The 20,834-nt window shown below is 51.8% G+C and overlaps 1 protein-coding gene across 4 annotated transcripts in view; it reads right to left on the reverse strand.

The window, feature by feature from the left end:
* Positions 1–20,834, reverse strand: part of SRC (SRC proto-oncogene, non-receptor tyrosine kinase) — a 71,950-nt gene continuing 51,116 nt past the window's right edge. For all 4 annotated transcript variants that reach the window (XM_037915447.2, XM_037915446.2, XM_043526773.1 and 1 more), the window contains 9 exons: positions 18,700–18,798; positions 17,641–17,744; positions 12,143–12,292; positions 10,778–10,933; positions 9,946–10,125; positions 9,002–9,078; positions 7,713–7,866; positions 6,656–6,787; positions 1–6,169 (listed from right to left, as the gene is read on the reverse strand). In XM_037915447.2, coding sequence (XP_037771375.1) covers positions 5,961–6,169; positions 6,656–6,787; positions 7,713–7,866; positions 9,002–9,078; positions 9,946–10,125; positions 10,778–10,933; positions 12,143–12,292; positions 17,641–17,744; positions 18,700–18,798 — 1,261 coding nt within the window. In that variant the 3' untranslated portion in view covers positions 1–5,960. The remainder of the gene's footprint in view (positions 6,170–6,655; positions 6,788–7,712; positions 7,867–9,001; positions 9,079–9,945; positions 10,126–10,777; positions 10,934–12,142; positions 12,293–17,640; positions 17,745–18,699; positions 18,799–20,834) is intronic.

The raw sequence follows: 20,834 nt of genomic DNA on the forward strand, positions 1-20,834 counted from the left end.
TAAAGAGATTCCTCTTCAGTTTATTGGCTTAAAAAGCAAAACTGGCAAAACACACTGGTGCGAGAGGACAGTCTCCCCATCCTGCTGCCTCCAGGGTATTAGTCGGTTCCAACAGCAGTATCCAGCCCTGAGACATGAGAGGACCTAGGGTCTGTCATGTCCACACACAGGAGGGTCACCCTGCTCTACCATACTCGAGATCATGCACAGTGGAGAAGGGTTTACTCTGAACCTGGGACAAAGAAAGAATTGAAGGAATCCTGCTCTATTCTTCTTCAAAGCTCGCCAAAGACAGGGAACGAGAGCATCCCGTGTTCACTTACATTATTAATCGTCATTATTGCTACACCAGCTGTGGTAAAATCAGACAGAGCTGGAAACAACCAGTGTTCAAGTCATTCTGTTCCCCCATCTTTCTTTGAAAAACGTACATATTGAAAAAAAGTCTTTTCGGTCTGTACAGCTGCCGTTGCCTCCCCTCCCCAGCTCTCGCCAGCCTGCTGGGCTTCAGCATATTCCAATTTTTGTTTCTGGAACAACGATTTCTTCTTGGTGGTAGGTGTGTAAAGTTATATCAATTATACAAGCATCACTGGCACAACACACGCTTAATGTCCCCCCGCCCCCCCATACACTTTCTCTGCATGTTAGAAACCTTACCAGAAATGGGGACGGGAACCTGATCTCGCTAGAAATGAGGATTTCTCCCCAACTGCTCAACGTAGGCAAAAAGACACAGAACCTGACAAAGGGAGCGAGAGTCCTGGCTCATGAATGCAGCAATCTTGCCACAGCAACTTTTATGCTGTGCAGAAAAACTAAAAGGTCCAAGTCCAAAATTCATTTAAAAGACTACAGAAAATTAACCTTCTTCCAACCAAGAAAGGTAGGAACTTTTCTTGGAGAGGAGTGGAAACTCAGCTTTTTCGAGAGAGAGGGAGAGAACCAGGTTTAATAAATAAGAGTGAGATGCAGGGCTGGGTTTGCGTTTTCATCAGTCCCATTTTCCCTGAGCTCCTAGGGGGGAAAAAAAAAGAAAAAAAAAGGCCTAAAAGGAAGATTCTTGTTTGGGTCACAGCATCTCTGGGAGAAAAGGAACCACCCCTTCCACCATGCCCAGGTTTGGAAGAGAATGGCCGTAAAGCTAGATTTCTAGCCGCACTTAAGGGGATAGGTTGGGAAGTCACAATGATCTCATCCCTCTGCACCTGCTTCTCCCCTGCTGGACTGGGAGGGTTTTATTCTGAGAGGCCAAGGCTGGGGCCACTTCAGTTAATGGGAGTTGTGTCCTGGATTTCCGTGGGGCCTGTACGTGGCTGCAAGAGCTCAGGAGAAGGCGGCTTCAAAAAGAGTCTACAAGCCAGGGTGGAGTCACACGCCACCTAATTTTCTGACCCTAATGATTTTTAATCACAAAGTCATACCAGCAATACAGACCAGATACGTGAGTTAAAGATGATCTATAAATAGCAGCACCGTTAGACTATCTCCCAAGGTTGCTTGCATTGTAGTATGACCAGGCAGAGGTAGAGGGGACTGAAGGACAGATCCCATTGAAGCCAACAGGAGTTTTGGCACAGATGGCTGCGGAAGGAGGATTTAGCTCACATGCAGCCAGTCATCTCCATGAATGCCCCATGACACTTCTCTCACCCCACTAGCTCCACCTGGGGGATTCACCACTGCTGCTAAGACATTTCTGCAACTTGCGACTGTGAGACACAAGGACCTGGCACATGGTGGTGGTTTGGCTCAATTGCCCTAAAGATGGGGAACAATCCCAACATTGGAAAAGCATTAGGGTCATGGAGGAAGAAAATGTATGGAAAAATACCAAACCCCATTTTGCTCCAGACCCCATCCTATAGGCTGGGGTGGTCAGGGAGGGGGGGCGGCACATCAGAATCAAATCACTTGCTTCCACTTCCAATGTCACGCATGGCTGTGCCTCCTGCTTTTCAAGGTTTTTTTTTTTTATCCCATGTGCTTCTGAGATTTCACTCACCCCAGCTGGCATTTCTGCAGGGGAAGGATTTGTGCCTGCCCAGCACTCCTTACAACTCCCCAGAAAAGAAGTTCTCCTCCGCATCAAGAACGGGCATCTGAGCCAGACCAAACCCAGCATTGGGCAGAATGGATCATTTCGAACCATGATGCCAGCCTACAATTCTGGAGTCATCTCAGCCATGTGCCAAAGCGCCCCACAGGACAGATGCCACCTAAAGGAAGCAATTAGGACAGCACCTGTTTGGGACAGCTAAACTCTTTGAATAATGCATGGACTAAATGGGCCACAAGTTGGGCTTAGAGCACGGTCCCTCAGTTGCCAAAGGGATTTGGTCCGTGGGGATTTTTGGCACACTGAAGAGCATCCAAAAATACAGACAAAAACGAGCGAGTGATGACAATAACCAAAGCCTTGCGGGCAAATGGCAAAGAATTCCAGTTACATCCAATTGCAGACACGAGCGTTACCTTAGAAAAAACACATGCAACTAATTCAACAGGCGACTCGAGGGCTATGTACAAAACCAGGCTTTTTTAAGAAGCCATTACCCCACAGAAAGCTGCTGGGCTTCCCCAGTTGAACAGCGTAACTTTGCTACAAAGAGGCAATTGAAATAGGGCTTCGGTAGCTGCTTGGGTTTTCTAGTTTGTTTAAAGAATCACCCGTTATGAGGGGAAGGCAGGAGCGAGATCGGTCATTGAAAACGGTCAAACTCAGAAGCATTTACAGCCCCTGTATGTGGCGTAGGAGAGGGCAGTCCTGCGGCCCCCTTCTGCCACCCCACCGAGCACCCTCCCTTCTAGAGGTTGGCCAAGCGCATCTCGGTCCTGCTCCAAGGACGGGCCCACACCACATGGGGCTTTATGACTGGAACTCATTTAGAATGAGGAAATCCTTAAGGACAGAGCAGGTGGGACCTCGCCTGGCGCATTTGGAGATCTGGGCCGAAGACCAGCCAGCTGTCTTGGCCAAGGATGGGGCAGTGTCTCTCGCGTTCTCTCCTGTCTTTGGCACAGCACCTGCCCATTAATGACACTTTGCCCACATGGGCACCATTTGCTATTCCACCCACCTCCCTGTCTCTCTCATTCGGACATTCCAGGTCCACCCCAAAGAGTGATAAAAGCAGCGTGGAGCCTTTCTTCTGCAGCCAAATGAGAAGTGGGCCTGCTGTTCCTTTGGCAGTGCTTTGGCCTCACCTCCAAAACGGGGGTGCACGCTGCCAGCACGCAGCTGCATTAGGGCACCCTACTGACAGGGATGGAGCCCCATGACATTCTGGAGTTAACGAGAGTTGAGGTTTCCTCCCTCCTTCCACCACTGAAGAGAGTGGTCCTTTTGCTTAGCACAGTCACTGAAAGGCCAGGCTCATTCTCCATTTTAACACTTCCCGCTGTAGATCTCAGCACAGCAGTCCTCCCTTGTCCATTTGGGACCAGTATCTGAGACACAGATCATTCATTTGCAGTGTTGTCCTAGAGTGCAACTAATGACCTGCATCCAAGTGCTGGGCCAGCCCAGCTCTTACTGCCCTGCATACAATCCATCCATCTGCCTGTCAGCTAAAAGCAGATGGAGAGTTGTCTCTTGACCCGTGGCTACTGTAATCTCTCCTGCACCATGACTAACTTGGCTGTAAATAGTCTATTAGCTTCTCTATCAGGGTAAGGGTCACCAGAAAACTCCCCTTGACAGCAGCTTGCAAACTTAAGTCTGCTGTTTATTCACAAGCCTGATGAAAAAGACAACCAGCCACTTGTGTGTTAGCTGCTGTCAAGGCAGCCTCTGCTACCTGGCTGCATAAATACAAGCATGGAAGCCACACATGCACCATCAGAGAGCGTTAACTGGGAGCAACAAGCTGTTTGCTGAAGAAAGTACATAGGATCCAATCCCACAGAGTGCTGTGCAACCTGAGCTCCCAAGGATTTCAGTGGGAAGTGAGGGCTCTTAGCACCTCACGGAATCAGGCCCTTCCTCCTCCTTTTCCCCACCAAGGCTTAGAATAAAGATTTTGCAGGATTTCTGCATTCAGGGGCCCAAGGCCAGCTTGCAGCAAGGGCACAACTAGGCCAGACACCAATACACAATGAGGCAAGGAGGTTGCTTCCCTACCTTACCATGCTGCACACAGAGCAGATACAAAGATCTCACCAGGATTCCAAAAGATCTCAGCTCCAGCTGCTGAAGCATGGGGTTGAGTGGAAGCCCTGAACTAGTGGTCTTCCCCATGGGAGCCCTTTCCCAGACCCTCACCTGCACCCAGAGAAAACAGCCATGGAAGCTGGGCTAAAGCAGGAGACTCCACAGTTTTAACTTTTAGGCAGGGTCTGGAGTTTAGGTGATGCCCCCTATAGCTCAAGACCTATTATGGAGTGAAGATGGAGGGGAAGGCCCCTCTGCTCTCAGGCAGAATGGAGACTTCACCTCTACCCCAAATGCATCCATAAGTAGTTCTTGAAACCATGCCCTCATGGAATGGGTGATGCTCTCCCAAGCTCAGCAGCCTGCGGAGGATAAGACAATGGGGCACAGCCAGGGCCCCAATTCCCTAGGTAAGCTAGCTCCACATCAGGCCTTGATTCAGACACAAAGAGCCCTTTGCTAGGCAGAGGCTTTCCTGACTGTGGCAGAGCTGGCATGAACACCAAAGTGTCCCAAGAGTGACCGACCCTGCTTCTCTGGCACTATAAACCTTGGAGTAAACTAAGATGCAACTGAATGAGTGGAATGAGGAGAGGTAGGGAGGGTCTGGCCAGGTGTTCTCCACATGTGCTGCTTAGGGTGCTGGCTGGAAGACCAGGGGTACTTCATTGAAGAATACCCCTCAAACAATAGGGGGTTGGCAGCAAGGGTAGGAAAAAAGAGGGGTATCCTGCCCCATTGGCATTTGCCTTAGTGTGTCTCTAAGAAGTAGTCATCTAGATTAAAGGTTCCCTTTGCTGGGTCAGATGAGACTGGAAGACAGAAACCTGCAGCTCATGATCTAACATGGTCCTGAAACAAGTCAGAAGTCACTAGCACCATGAGCAGCAACACTGAACCCCAGTGCAGCTGCATGTGCAACTCAGCCATGAAGTCCTTCTAGCTCTCCAGTAGAACCTCGCACAGGGAGAAAAAATCACCTCAAGAGCCTCCAGGTCTATATGGCACAGTCAGCATCCCTGATCCAAACTCACTTGTGCCTGGGACCTGCAGCAAAGCAAGGGGGCTGGTGCTGGTGTCTCAATGCCACAGCCCTGTACACCAGCAGGATGGGGCAGTGGAGACCGAGTCATGCGAGCACTGAAATGTGAATGTCCTCTCTGGAAGAGTCTCTCAGTCTGAAACCACAAACACTCCTGTAGCAAACTGCAGCCAAGTCTGCTCTGGGAACAGGCGTAGGGAGCAGAGAGGTATGGGGGAACCTTGTGCTGGTTTAAAAGAAAAAAAGAGAAAGGCTGGAAGCTGCGTGATTGGAGGTTGAAAGGTGTCCATCTGTAGCACTAGCATCCAGTCCCAGCAGATCCAAGCGTTCCAGTGAGGAAGTCTAGGTCATTGTTAGACAGAGGTTGTCTAATGCCTTTCATTGCACTTCAGAACTACTAGGAGGAAGACCCCTGAAGGTCCCTCCAGCTTCTGCACAAACCTTCCCTCCTGGGTTTCTTCTGGAAAGGCTCCTTCTCCAACCCCCAGTCACTGCACACAGCCAATTCCCTTCAGACTCATCTCCAGGTCAAATGACCACACTTTGTTAAACACAGACCATAAATCAGTAATTAGTGATCAGGAGAACCCAGCCCCCCTCCACCTTGCGGGGCTAAAAAGCACCTAGTGCCACCCTCTGGGAGAAGGGCTAGTCACCAGAACCAGACTCTGCAAGGAGTTCCTGAGATGCCGCGTGTCTTGTGACATGTGCGTGGACACACCAGGAGGAGAGCAAGGTCTTTGGCTCCAGGAGCCATCCTCACGTCTATAGGTTCTCGCCTGGCTGGTACTGGGGCTCTGTCGACGTGAAGTAGTCCTCCAAGAAAGCCTGCAGGTACTCGAAGGTGGGCCTTTCCTCTGGGTCCTTCCTCCAACACTGGCACATCAGATCGTGCAGCGATTCGGGGCACTCTGGAGGACAGGGCATCCGGTAGCCACGTTCCACCTGGTCCAGCACTTCCCGGTTAACCATACCTGATAGCCAAGAGCGGGAATAGTGAGACATACCAAGGCTAGCTGACTTGACTAAAATCATGTAGCTAGTCTGTGACAGAGCTAGGAACTGAACCTTGATCTTCTGCTAGCTAGATCTTCCTCAGCCCTAAATACAGCCAGTCACTCACTCCAAGCATGAATGGGAGGAGAACTTGATCCAAGGCAGGAGGTCTGGGGCTTCACTCAAGGCTCAGAGAACGTCTTCTTCCAAGTACAAGATCCCCTCACGTCTTTCCCACCATGGGGAAGGCCTCATTATCCACCTCCATCCCTAATCAGTGGCAGAAACCCCACAGCAAGTTTCTCCATTGAGGAGATGAGCCTAGGAGTCACCATGGCAACTTAGACAGAACACTACTCCATAGATCAGCTGGGATCTGCCACAGCCGGAGCGGATATCAGAGCCTGCAGTGGCCAGCGACTGCATAGGACCTCCTGGTGTCTACAGTCGGTACCAACTCTTACCTGGGTATGGCACTCTGCCCTTCGTGGTCAGCTCAGTCAAGAGGATTCCAAAGGACCAGACATCTGACTTGATCGTAAACCTGCCATACAAAGCAGCTTCCGGGGCTGTCCACTTAATCGGGAACTTGGCACCTAAGCAACAGAAATAGAAAATAAGATTCAGATGCAATCACCCTGTATGTCCACTAGAGGAGCCTACACATGGAAAACGGAGGGATAGTGACACCACAATGGGTGTGAGCTGAGAGCTACTCTAGGTGGGAGGTTTCACCAGCCGGACTTGCAGACCTCCGTTCAGAGGACTAGGCTACAGAACTAGCATTGGAGAAAAGTAATGCCTGCCCCATCTGCAGTCCGTGGCACTAGTGACGGTGATTGCTTCCCCTCTCACCCCTTACAGGGACAGCAAGCACCTTATTAAGTTTCACACTTAGGCGGGGACAGAGCCTGCATCAGGAGTAAGTCTGAAAAGCATAAGATGGGGTCCCAAGTCCCATTCCCTTCACTTTCCAATAGCACCAGCAGGGAAGGGTGGGCAGAAGCAGGTGAACGGGAGTTAAAGTGCTGGTTTAAAAGCACACAATATGGAGCAGCAGGGTCACACCATACACATCCGAGCACAGGAGTGAGACTGCAGACTCCTGAGAAGTGCTGGATCAAGAGCCCTGCAGAGCTGTGTCCCTCAACACCTGCAGTCTGGGCTGTAGCTGTGCAGACTCCCTCACCGGCTTGGGGCAAGGGATTACTTCAGCCTTCATGCCCTGTTTAAGTCCTTCGCACCCGTGCCAGTGGGGCAATCTATGCAGCGTGGGGGCCTGTCTGCAGGGAACCAGACAGGCCCACAAACAGTGGCTGGAAGGAAACAATTTTGAGTCATTCCTGAGCTGGGCTGGGCTGGACTTGAACCTAGGAGCACATACCAATGGCTTGTGCCACCTTGCACTCACCTGCCCTGCTCTGCAATGCTAAGCAGTTTGGGCCTCACTCATTTCCATTTTCCACAGCTTCCTTTGACACACGCACGTAAAGGCAATGCGCACCCTCCCACTCCCCATACCTTGCCTGGCTGTGTATTCATTGTCCTCAATCAGCCGGGCCAAGCCGAAGTCGGCTACCTTGCACACCAGGTTTTCCCCCACCAGGATGTTGGCAGCTCGGAGATCCCGATGGACGTAGTTCATCCTCTCCACATACGCCATTCCAGATGCGATCTGTAGCCCACACATGGGACAGTGCGCAGAGAATGTTAGATGCTACAGGACATGGTTTGCCCAAACACTAGACCTCACAACTGTGCTCGTGTGAATGCAGAGCTGCTTGCAGCTGTGCTCTGGGCATGGTAAACAGTTGGCACTCCAGCAGCATCCTGGGAGGCTCTGGCTGAGGTGGAATGGAGGTGCTAAAGTGGCAACCCAACATCAGCCCGGGGGCTGGGCCACACTGAGCTGATAGGACTTGGAAGGGGCTTGGAGTTATTTTGCAACACTTCGTCAGGCCAATGCAGGTTTGTGGCCATAAATAAGACACCGATGGGGGAGAAACAAAAGCCTGGCAGTGATGAGGGATTTTCTTTTCCGGGATTCTATGTGAAATACCGCACAGAGCCCCAGACTGGGGTCCTTTTCTATAGCAGCCAGGTCAGGGCAGTAAAACCTGATAGGACCGGTCCAGTGGCAGGAGCCAAGCTAGGGACGATAGCTGCTTTTTGTTCCCGTGTATGCACCATAGAATCAGGGCTACAGATCTAGCACAGGATCCCTCACAGTTTTCCGGAGTACATCTCTAATTTTGTGACCCTCCAGAGCCCTATAAATGTGCTTAGGGCAGGCTGCTATTGCGCTTTCACCACGGAGGTTGCCATAACACCAATAGCTGCTGGCAAAGACCCCAGAAGGTAGGCGATCCAAAGTCTAGCACTTTATGGTTCTGGCTGTGTCCTGACCAGTCAGTTCCCAGGCCTCACTTGAGAGCGCAATTGTGGCAGAGAAACAGAAAGGAGATAAGGGCAAGTGGGACAGAGGCCCTTCCATTCTGAACAGATTCTTCCTCTCTTCCCTGCCCACCCTGCCCCCATGGGATTGCTGGCTTTGGATCAGGTTACCCCCAAATTCAGAGGACAAGGACATCTGAGGCAGCGCCTCAAACTCTGGAGGACATTTCACTTTGGTGCTAGTAGATTCCTGTTGGCCTTGGATCGCACTCGTGAAGGCTAGTATGATGGCCCTGTCCTCTCTGGCAGCTGGAGCCCCACACCCTACGCAGACCAGGCCCGAAGTCCAAGGGCCACAGCAGCCAAGAAGATAAAAGGGAAATTCAAACTGCAGCTCTCCATTGAGCCAGACCCACCTGAGCTGCCATGTCCACCAGCTGGGGCAGCCGCAGATACTTGCCCATCTCCCCCTTCAGGAAATCCAGTAAGCTCCCTAGGGTGGAAAGGCACAACCATCAGCTGCAGTTAGGAAGGAGCAGACACCAGACTCTCGGCCACTTGATGGTGTTTGAGCAGAATAGCAAAGAGGTGTCCTCATGCAGCTGCCCTTGGAGTTAGGAGATGATGGGAAAGGGGTGGGGTGAGGAGTCTTGTGCTAAGCCAACCTGCAGCCACCTGGGATTTCATTGCTCTACATCCACTTGGAACGCCACGGCAACAGTAAGGACGGAATCCAAATCCTCCTGCTCCAAAAAGCACAGGCCCCTGCCTGCTGAGCTGAAGACCAATCTGTTAGCGGGATGGGGCCTATGACACATTGAGAAGCTCCGGTTGCATCCAGGAGAAGGCAGCAGAGTGGGAACATTGTGAGGCAGGAAGTTCCAGCCCAGAACTGCGTGTGGTTATTCCTCTCCTCACAACCTGTGCCCTCCCCCTCCCCAGTCAGCTCCCAAGCAGGCCGTCTCCTTACCCCTCTGCGCTCTAGTGGGCCCTAGCTCCCTTAACTCTATCCCTTCTAGTCGGGAACACTGCACATTGCCCATGGCAGGTGCCGCCGGTAAATCTCCAACACGCCTCCTATGGAGGAATGGGTAAGGCTGCTCAGCTGGCTAGGTCTCCACCTCCGCCCACTAGGATCCGGCTTTCCATGTATGGGAGCACTATGGAATCAGTTTTAGGGGAGAGATTCCTTCCATTTCCCTCAGGTGGCTGCATCTCGCTGCTGCCGGTGGCCAGTGCAGCGTGCCCTACGTGCTTCTCTCTGCTCACACAGTAGGTTCAGTTTCAAATAGGAAGCAGTTCCTCAGTTATCAGAGCCTATGACTGCCCCAGCCCTATCCCCTGGGTGCCAGGCACTCACCTTTGCTCATGTACTCCGTTACAATGTAAATGGGCTCCTCTGACACCACCGCATACAGCTGAACCAGCTTCTCATGACGGAGTTTCTTCATTACCTGGGCCTCCTGCAGAAATGCCTCTGGAGACATGGTGCCGGGTTTCAGAGTCTTTATGGCCACCCGGGTGGTGCCATTCCAGGTCCCTGGAGCAGAAACCAGAGACAGTTTATGAAGCAGCCCCTGGCGGATTAGGCGCTGCCTTTACAGGCGCTCACCTAGCACCCTGCCTTCAGGGGCGTGGTGCCCAGCACCCAGTCACCCCGGCACAGCCGGATTATGCCATGACACACTATCAACAGGATGTGCAGGGATGATGCTGCACCAGGCGTGGAATCCCAAGTGCATGAGCCTGACTAGCACAGGGAGAGCTGCAGACTTCACCGCGCCCCACCCGACTTCTGACACATCAGCATTCCTTGAGCACTGAGCATTGGCCACAATCCACGGGTCTCTGCCGGTGCTAGAAGTTATTCCCTCCCATCCCATTTATACGGCCTGTTTGGTGGGCAGAGACGCTCCCTCAGAGCGCCCTGGGGGGCACTTTCAGCGCTGGGGAAGCTTTGCATCACTTTAATGAGCACCCCTACTCCCACCCAGGTGGGAGACACCAGCCAGGAAGGAGAGATTACTCAAATCGCTGCAAGGAATAACGAAGGCTGAAATGCCTATTCTCTCATCCAGCCCTGGCTGTCAGAAATCCAGCTGGCTCATTAAGAAGTCAAGATGAGCAGACACTCCATGGCTCAGGCACCTGCTGCCGCTGCCGTAGGCGTGTGTGTTTGGAGGAATCCTTACCCATCCACACTTCTCCAAAGCAGCCTTGCCCCAGTTTCACCTCCAGTCGCAGAGACTCCCTTGGGATTTCCCAAGCATCCTTAGCAAGTCCTTGAGTTTGGGGCTTGGCAGTTGGGCACACGTTTGTGAGACGGTGGCACAAGCCATCAGCATGTTCTGGCAAGGGGGAAGATAGACAGGCATCGGGGGAGTTTAGATAGACGGCATCTTCACCGGAAGTCCTGCCAGCCTCAAAAGCGGCAGAGTCTGTTCTGATCATCATCCCCTCCCTTACTTAAAATCCCATTATTTGGCTCTTCTCCATTTTATTTCAGTGGGAAGGGTGCCTGGGACCCTTTTGCCTAGAGTGCTACAATCCATGTGGAAGACAACATCCCCTGCCCACTTCAAATGGAGCCTGCCATTCACTGCTTACCTGCTAGGCATTTAGGCCATAGGTCTCTAGGGGGTTGTTCTCTGCATTGCAGATGGGAGGGAGAAAACGGTCTTCCTTCCTTGATAATTTCCCTCTTAACATCTAGTATCCGTCTCCCCTGCTGAGATGCGCCATCTCCTTAGGAGACAAGGGCTAGAGGGGAGGGAGCCTCGCGTTTACTCCTTCTATCTAAAATCACCAAGTCTCCTGGCATCCTGTATGTTTTCAGGGAAGTGGAAACAGACCTTTGGCTTCTTTTTTGATTGCTCGACCTGCCAAAATAAAGGCCCAGGCCTCTCACCCCTACCACAATGCAGCCCTGGGGCTTTCTACACTGGGGATTTTTTTATTGGCAAAGTTACCCATCATTGCTAACAATGGTGCAGCTGCGTCAGTGGTAGCTTGGACGGAAGCACTAAGATAGAAGAGATCAGCAGCCCAGTCTAAAAAACCTGATCAGAGCAAGTCTAGAGTGACACAGTGTTGAATACCAGAAGCTGCAGGAGCCTTGTCCACACTAGGGTCCCACCACTGCAGCCACTTAGGGAGCTGCACCAATCTTCTCCCCCCTCCCCATTGCCAAGAGGAGACAGACAGAGCCTCAATTCACATGCAAGGCCTACATCTCTGTGCCTCCGTACACCCCCCTCGGATGTCTCTATCTCCTTCTCCCACTCTCAATGCTGTGCTTTTACCAGGCTGTTCCACAGGCCCCATACGCTCGCCCTAACCTCCAGCAGCCCCTCTCCCCTCCTTCAAACCCAGCTCTTGGGGCAATACACCCTCTCCTCCATCATTACTAACCCACAGGCCCTGGTTTTCCTGAGTGGCTGTCCCAGGCCTGGCTACACTTTACTTTGCATAGGCCATAAAGGAATGCAGGGCAGGGAATGGGTTCAGCTGCATTCTGTACAAATGCAGGGCGCAAACACTGATTTCTCGACACCTACTGGAGTAATACGCCACCAGTTGCTGCAGGTTGTTGAACTGCGTGCGAGAGGTGATGTAGAAGCCACCGCTGTCCAGCTTGCGGATCTTGTAGTGTTTCACGTTGAGCCCCTTGGCGTTGTCAAAGTCAGAGACCGAGAGGCAGTAGGCACCTGTTGGGAGAGCAAGTGCACCTCAGTCCTCCTGCCCTGGTTATGCCCGGGCCCTTGAGGGAACACTCCAAGAGCAGTGGGAAAAATGACTGAGTAGGGTGCATTAAAAGCGCATGTCTCGTTCCTCTGAGGTTTATAGGAAGGGAATGGTGGGGTCGGGGCCTGGGCAGGGGCACTCATGCTCTTTAGAGACGTAACTCGGTTGATGTGTCATCCTAAGACTGGGACAAGTTGAACAACTCTAAGGTAGCCAGTGTGACAGAGAAAGATGAGGGGAGAACCAATGCAAACAACTATTGGTTGTTACAGCGGCACGTTGCTTTCTCCCTGGTGCTGTACGGCCGCAGGGCATGGGAATACACACAGCCTTGCGGACAGTCCCATCCCGCTGGGAAGCCTTGATCCTGTGTCCCTGGAAGAGATTCTGGACATGCCAGTGCAACAGGACAGCAACTTCACAGCAGGACCATGGGGAGGGTTGGGGGAAATCGAAGTGTAGAGGCACCATGTCCTTTGAACAAAGCAGCAGGCAAGGCCAGCTCCAGTTGTGGCCTCCAGTTATGTTTGCTCATGCAGTGAGGCTGTCAAGCGCCATAAGCTAACCAGTGTGGGATCAAGAGAATACTTGGAGATGGGAGACGGCCACAGAACACCTAGACACTAAGGCAGTGATGCTGGTGATTTACTGCCCTGTCAGTGCCAAGCCAGTGTCCCAGCGTGGTGCTAGGATGCACTGTGGGGCTTGTCAGAGATGTCATGGATGAAACATAAGACCTGGCATTACGCCACCACAGGAGATCCAACGGCAGTATAAGATGGGTTTATTCACCCTCAGTGTCTTGGGAGAAGTGTCAATTCGTGTGTTTACATTCCACCTCCCTAAATTCCCCCCTGCAGTTTCTCCTGGATACTGTTCCCTCACTTCCAGCAGTACTATACAGCAGTTGAGGAAAGGTGTTCCCAGATAGCACATTCCACCTCAGAGACAGCTGACAAGATCACACGTATCCATCACACCTACTCATATACGTGTACCCCTGACTACTTCTCTGGCCCATACAGCACGTAATCTTTGTGGATTGGCTTAACAAGGCAGCAAAATGAGAGTGGAGGGAAAGAAACGTGAAATGAGTAGCACCAAAATGAGGAGTACACAAAAGGGCAGGCACAAAAACCAGCCACTTCCCTTGAAATGGGGACATTGCTCTTCAGTGGAACGTACAGGGAGATGCACACTATTTTGGTGAGGTGTCTAGGATCAGCTAGCCCTGCCATCACCTCCCTGTGGGGAAGTGAGAGTGAGAGGAAAAAGGTGCCTCCCTGTGTGATTCCTGGATGCGGTATGAATAGGAAGAGTCCCGGCTGGCTTACAGGAGCAAAGCCGCGAGGGGAAACAGCTGGCAAAAGGGAACATGACCTCTGGAGTCTTGCTGGTTGGGTTGGCAACAGGGCAAGCAGCCATGGGAGAGGAGCGAAGATGAATGCACGACTGGGGAAGGCTCCAGATAACAACAAAAGCAACAAAGGAGGAATCTGCCTCGGCAGGAACCAGCCGAGTCCCAATCACCAAAGAGGGGAATAGTTGGATTGTGGGAGCTGGAAGGCTGGGCAGGAGAGCGAGCAACCGGAGGGCTCCAAGCCCCCCCCTTCTGAGAGGAAGTGAGAATGTGCTGCGCTGCCATAGTACCTCGGATGGGTCATTGCTAGAAACGAGTGTGACAGACCCCTCAGGCTAAAAATCATGTTTAAAGCCAATCTCAATTTTCTTCATCAGCTTCTCAAAGGAAGGGCCCAGATTAATTCCCAAACCCCAGCCCCCTCCAGCTTTGGAGGGCATTGGATTCTGGAGCTCAGTGGGGGCTCCAGCTCAGCTCTTCATGCACCGGCCCAGCACTGCCATGTTTAGGCTGCCAACGCTTCAGGGAATGGCTGGTGCTTTATTCATATAAACTGTTTTCACTGGAATTAAAAAAAAAAAAAAAAGATCATGCTGATTCTAAGAATTATTGAAGTGTTTTCAGGAGCTCCCAGACCTCCATTTAGGGCCAAAATTTGACCAGTGTCCTGTTCATTAACAGAAGCGCCAACCCAAGTGTTCAAAAATGATGACTCAGCCCCCCCCCGCAAGCCATAACATTTTTAAAAATAAAAAGAACCAAAAATCTATATGCTTTCTGATTCTTGAACCTTTGGGGGTGGGTGGACAGGTGGAATGGAGAGGAATCACATTTTCCAGTTTTTCTCCACAACCAGGAAGGGCTAATAAAACCACAAATGTTTAAACAAAAAAACAACACCACATGACTCCAGGAGCTGGAGCTTCATTGTGAGTCTTGCAAGGGTGGGGCCTCAGGGCAGAGCAAGGGTGGAGTGCCCACCCAGACAGGAGGAAGTCAGTGTCTGCGTTTCTTCTCACGCACTCCTACAAACAAGTCTGTGAATTAATCAAGCTCTTATGGCTCCTATGGCCTGAGAGGGGAGAGTGTGCACGTGTTATTTCTATTTTTATATGTCGGGGGCAAACGGGGGCTCCACCAGCACCCAGGATAGATGCGGGCACTCTAGGCAGGCAAGCAGGGTCAGTCCTGGCAAGGGAGCGGTTTGGACTCATTTCAGGGCAAAGAGGCCTCCACACACAAAAATAAAATTCGTAACTTGCATGACCTAGTGAGCTACTGGCAACCTGCTCAACAGACTTGTGCCATTGTGGAGCATCGAAAATCCGCCTCAGCACAAATTCAAACCAAGACGAGGCTCAAGCAGTGAAGTGTTCCAGACTTCCTCTTTTTATTGGTTTAAATGGATTTTTTGCAGCAAGAGTCAGACAGACAGACTCCCTAGAGCAGGGGTGGGCACACTACGGCCCACGGGCTGGATCCGGCCCCTCAGGGCTTTGGATCTGGCCTGTGGGATTGCCCCCCGTGGTCCCTGGGGCTCCCGGAGCGGAGCGGCACAGCATGGGGCCATGGCAGGCAGGCAGGCAGGCAGGAAGCCTGCCCTGGCCCTAGTGCGCGCCACTGCCACCCTGGAGCCGCTTTAGGTAAGTGGCGCCGGGTCGGAGCCCGAACCCCTCCTGCACCCTGCCCCCCAACTCCCTGCCCTAAGCCCCCTGCTGCACCCTGCACCCAACCCCCTGCCCTGAGTCCCCGCCGCACCCCTCCTGCACCCCAACCCTGCCCTGAGCCCTCCCCTGCACCCCAACTCCCTGCCCTGAGCCCCATCACACCCTGTACCCCAACCCCCTGCCCTGAGCCCCCTCCTCTGCCCCAATCCCTTGCCTGCACACTGCACCCCCTCCCACACCCCGCACTCTCTCCTGCACCCCAAACCCCTGCCCCGGACCTGCATACAATTTCCCCACCCAGATGTGGCCCGCAGCCCAAAAAGTTTGCCCACCCCTGCCCTAGAGCCCTGGCCAAATCCTTATTTGGGTGGTGACCCTCTGTTCACATAGGTTCACCCGGTCATTGAAGTGGGGGAAGTTAGTCTGAACTTCCCCTCCTGAACATGCTTTCCTGGAACTTGGGAGATGCAGAGCCAGGAACTGAGCTGCCACAGACATCTCATGTGACCTTGATCAACTCCTTGGGCCTCAGTTCTGACTCTGCAAAATGGGGATAATCTCCCTTCTTCTAATTCTTTAAAGGCTAAGCTCTCGTGGGGAAGGACTGCCTTCCCATGTTGTTTGTACAATGCCTGCCATAGAGCCCTTGGGCAAGACTTGGGCAAGATCTCGAGGTACTACAAGCATGATGACTGCGTAGTACTGCCACCTTCCACCCCAGAGATGAGTGCACAACAGAGGAGGGGGAAGTGAGCCTGCTACACGTAGGCTGACTTGGGCTACGATGCGAAGAAAAGCCATGGAGATGTTGCAGCTCTGGCAGGAGATCGGGCTTTGAAGCCTAGGGATGGGGGTAGCTCCAGCCCACGTCTACACAGTTAATTTTTAATTCAGTGACCTGACCCCCCACGAGCCAGAGTCTGACCCAGGCTCTGAGACTCTCTGCGTAGACTCACGCTAGCTCTCGCTGAGCTAGCTGCAGGAGCACAAGCAGCAACGGGCAGTGGCATGGGCTAGCTGCGAGGGGGACAAACCCGCTCCGGACCCCATGGGTACGTACTCAGGGCAGCTCGCCCGGGTTTCCACAGCTACACTACTACTCCTAGCGCACTAGCTCAAGGAGAGCCAGGCTGAGCATGTCGACGCGAGCTGGGAATCACGCGCCCAGCTCCAAGCACGGACGGAGCCTACACCTGAAGCACATGGAACTCCATCTAGATGGGAGGTTGCTACGTAAGTTACTATATACCCCTTTTATAGCAGTCCTAAACTTCACCATCCCACCCACCATCTTCAGAACATCTCACGTCAGCATGCAGAGAGCTGTTTGGGGCCTTGGATTGCACGCTCCAAACCAGCTTGGAGACAGCACCAGAATCCACTCATGTCAGAGACACAACATTCAGCCCCCCCTCCCCAGTTATCTTAACTAAATACCCCACCCCCAAGTCTCAATCTCTGTCTGACTCAGAGCAATTATGCTGCTTGCACTGAGCGCACCCAGGTCAGAGCAAGGCTGATGAAATCTTAGCAAGCACAAGCATGCAGGGCAGATATAATTCACAGCCAGGCTCTCTGCCGATGCAGAGGCCACTGCTGCCCGGGTATAGGCTAGCCTGCTCCGCCCCGCAGCCAGGTCCTCACACAGTCTCCATGAAGCAGCTCAAACTCAACAGCCCCTGGCACTATAGGAAGGAGGAAACGGCAGAGTTCCCTGTTGCCATTGGTTACCCAGCTATTCCCAGCTCAGTGACCCAGTTTCTGCACAGTTCTCCCGGAGGGGAAAAAAAAATAAAAGAGGCGAGCACAAGATCGGAGACTGTTTACACCAGACTTTTCAATCCCACCCAGCTCTCAGCCAATCGGCTGGGGAAAGAGTTGGGGGAACCACCCATTGGAACAGGCTGGCTGAGCAGGGACAGATTAAAAGCGCAAGGGTTAAAAGCAAGGAGGTCACCGATTAAGGGTCACCTTGGTACAGGACAAGGATTCTGGGTGTACTGCAGACAGGCTGCCCCTCCAGGCATAGGATAGGGGGCACTTTAGGGGTTGTGCGCACAGAGAAGTGGGCGCCTCTCAGCAACTCCAGCTAGCATCTCCTCATTCCATCTTTGTGAGAGGAAGCGCAGAGCCTGGGGAGACGCCTGGATCCAGCAGACTGGCCACCCCACTGCCTTGTGCCTCCAGATCCTGACAGGAGCACCGTATAGGGATGGTTCTCCAAGACTTAACCACCCCATAGGCCTTCATCATGGACCTAAGTGCCTGCCGGGGATCCAGTTACCTTTGGTGGTTTCACTCTCCCTGACCAGGAAGGTTCCTCGGGGGTTCTCAGAATTGAGCAGGAGCCGCTCCGACTCTCGGCGAGTGATCTTGCCAAAATACCACCTGGAAGAGCAAGCAACAGATCAGCACAAGGAAAACCCCCTGGACTTAGACCCTCTTCATTAGTGCTACCACGTTTTAAAGAGGGATGCCCCAACATCCCCTCCCCCACAGCACTGATTGCTAGAACCAAGGGTTGCATTAACAGCCAGAGGCATTCGTCAGAGTTCTCAAATCCCAACGGCCAGGGATCTATTGGGAAAGATATAATTAGGTAAACAGCAAAAGCCTCTCCCCTCCCGCCCCTCCAAAGCAATTCTGTGTCATAGGCAGTCACTTGTCTTTTTTAATTCAAGTGTCCCCCAGGCATCCCAGCCCAGTGTTACTCCAAGAACTCTGCCCCCCCCCAGATGTGGAGCAGAAAGTGGGTGTTATTTTCACAGCACAGTGCAGGCTGCATGAGCGCCTGCAGCAGTGTTCAGATGGGAGTCTGTGTGATTTGGGGTTAGCCCTGTCAAGCCTTCCAGCATGGTGCATGCAACCCGTCAGGGTAGATTTACATAAAAATTAGTGGTGCAGCTGATTGCACATGCCTAGTTTGCACAGACCACGAGCGTGATTGCATACACAAATAGGGCCACTGCGGGTGCAAATGTGCCTATTGGCATGCTGCCCCTAATTTGCATAAGCAAATTAGTCAACATCTTGCATATGCAATTAAATGCCTATTTGGTCCAGGAAAAAAAAAAAAATCAGATCCTTTAGGGCCACATCTACTACACAGGCCAACCCTGGGCAGTTGCTCAAGACAGATTTCACTGTATATGGCACGAAAACATATCTAGTCTTAACATTTGGCTTTGAGCATGCCTGAGGAAAACAACAAAATGTTTAACAGAGTGGCAACCTCAGAAAGCCCACAAAGGCCTTTAGGAGGCTACAAAACATGTCTGAAAAAAATATACTTGGCAGGCTGTTTGCATTGTTCTTTTAAACCGTCTAAAAAGATTTCAATTACTCTTCAGCCTGGATGGAGTCTGAGGGTGCGACATAGTTACTGGGGATGTAGCCCGTTTGTCCTGTCGTGAGGGAGTGAGCCAGCCACCAGTCTCCTTCCCTGGAAGAGAAATAAAGAGAGACAGACATTCAAAAAGAGGAACTTCTCTAGCATCTGTCAATCAAGAGTGGACTCCCTGGGCTGGAGGTATTGCCAACAGACAACCCAGCCCTTTCAGGGAGGTCACTAGCACCAGGGTTATTTCCAAGCTAGTTCTTCGGGATTGTTTTGCTTAGGTCACTGTTGGGTGCCCACAGCTTTACTGAACTGGGAGATGTTCAGAGACCCAAAGCTACAATCAGATTGGATTGAAACTGGATTTAGAGTCAACAGGTCAAGGGACAAGCTCTCGAAGGTTCAGGGCGAGTTAGTTCAGGTTGGGGGCTGGGTGCTGTGAGCCCTACTATATGTCCACCTTCCCATGTTTCCTGCGGTCATTACTAGGGTTGCCAAGTCTCCAGGATTGTCCTGGAGTCTCCAAGAATTAAAGATGAATCTTTTTAATTAAAGATTGTTGTGTGATGAAACCTCCAGGAATACGTCCAACCAAAACTGGCAACCCTACATTACAGATGAGCAGAGGAATTTGTTAGGCCACAGAAAGCATCACTCTTTGCTCTCAATATTATTTTTACCATCGACTACAACCGCTCCCCACGACAGTCACTAGAAATTCACCTTGAAATACCCTCTCCAAGGGACCATTAGAACCCCTGGGGGCAATAGCCAAGCTGGCAGGGGAACTAATAACGGAGCTTTGCTCACAAAGGGCTGAGTCTGAGGTGCCGAGCACCTGCAATTCCCATCAACACGGGCAGGGGAGGGGGCATTTATAGTTGCTCAGCACCTTGATTTGGCCCTTGTTCTTTTGGGCTTGGATTTACTGCACCAAACAAGAGGCAGAGTGCAGAACCCTCAACAGGCAGAGCTTTGGAAAGGGGTCTGTCCCTCCACAGCCACAAGAATCTAAGCATTTGCTTGGATATAGTCACTGACCATCATGACAGCCATGGCACCAAGTGCTCTAGGAAATATATTGGCAACAAGGGTCAAATTGCTCCAGTATCAGGGCACCCTAAGTTAATTCAGAAATGCCATTTGATCAAAGATTCCAGTGCGGATACCACGTTGATCCCATAAGGCATGCGATGGCCACGGTCACTGTGCGATCACTCTCACATACACACTCCACAGGTGATAGCCTTTTAAATAAGGAAACTCCTTACTTAAAAAGGCACATCAGATACCCATTGAAAATACCTTTGGAGCCATCTAAATTTGAACCAAGTCTGTCTGAAGTGTGAAGCATTGGAAATCCCAGAGAGCAGAAAGAACAGGGAAGCAGAGAAGGAAAAGAAAAAGAAAAAGAAAAAAGCAGAATGACTGTGATAATAAAAAAAAAAGCGTGCCAGAAAAGACGGCCAAACAAAGGAGACTTGTTTGTTAAATGCAAATCACATAAAAGCAACAAGGAGGAAGAGAGGAAAAAAGGGGAGGGACAGAGCGTGAAAAATAAATGATTGAGGCATGAACGTCACTTAGCAGGGCTTGAATGGCACTGCCATTTATTTTGGCGGCAAAACTCCTTTTGAATTCAGTGGGGAAAGGACGGTCATGATTGGCGTCAGGTTTCATGTAATCTCTCCCTATCACTGATCCTGTATGAGGTGCTTACATGATTGGGTGAGGGGCTCTCCCAGCAGAAGTGGATCCAGGCACAGGTGCCGACTCTGTTCTGTGGGGAGAACCCACGGAAAAAAATAGAGCGTGCTCAGCACCCACCAGCCACAGCTGTTTGGCACAAGATTGGCAGATGGGGAAGGGCGGAGAATAGCAAGCTGGGGCCAGGAAAAAGCGGACCGAGGGCAGGGATGGAGCAGGGGATGTGGCCTCGTGGGAGGGGCCGGAGCAGCCCTGGGGAAAAGTAAAAGTCGGTGCCTATGGATCCATGCTTCAGTATTGGGCTGCACAGGGAGCTCAGAGCTACTGCGGTGTTATCCCAGGAGTCACTTTAAGAAGCTGTCTCGGAGCTCAGTTATTCATGTGGCCGTGCACAAGTTGCTGGTGCAGCCCTGGTGAGATGCAGTACCCTAAGC

The sequence above is a fragment of the Chelonia mydas genome, chromosome 13, assembly GCF_015237465.2.
Source record: "Chelonia mydas isolate rCheMyd1 chromosome 13, rCheMyd1.pri.v2, whole genome shotgun sequence".
NCBI classification, from domain to species: Eukaryota; Metazoa; Chordata; order Testudines; family Cheloniidae; genus Chelonia; species Chelonia mydas.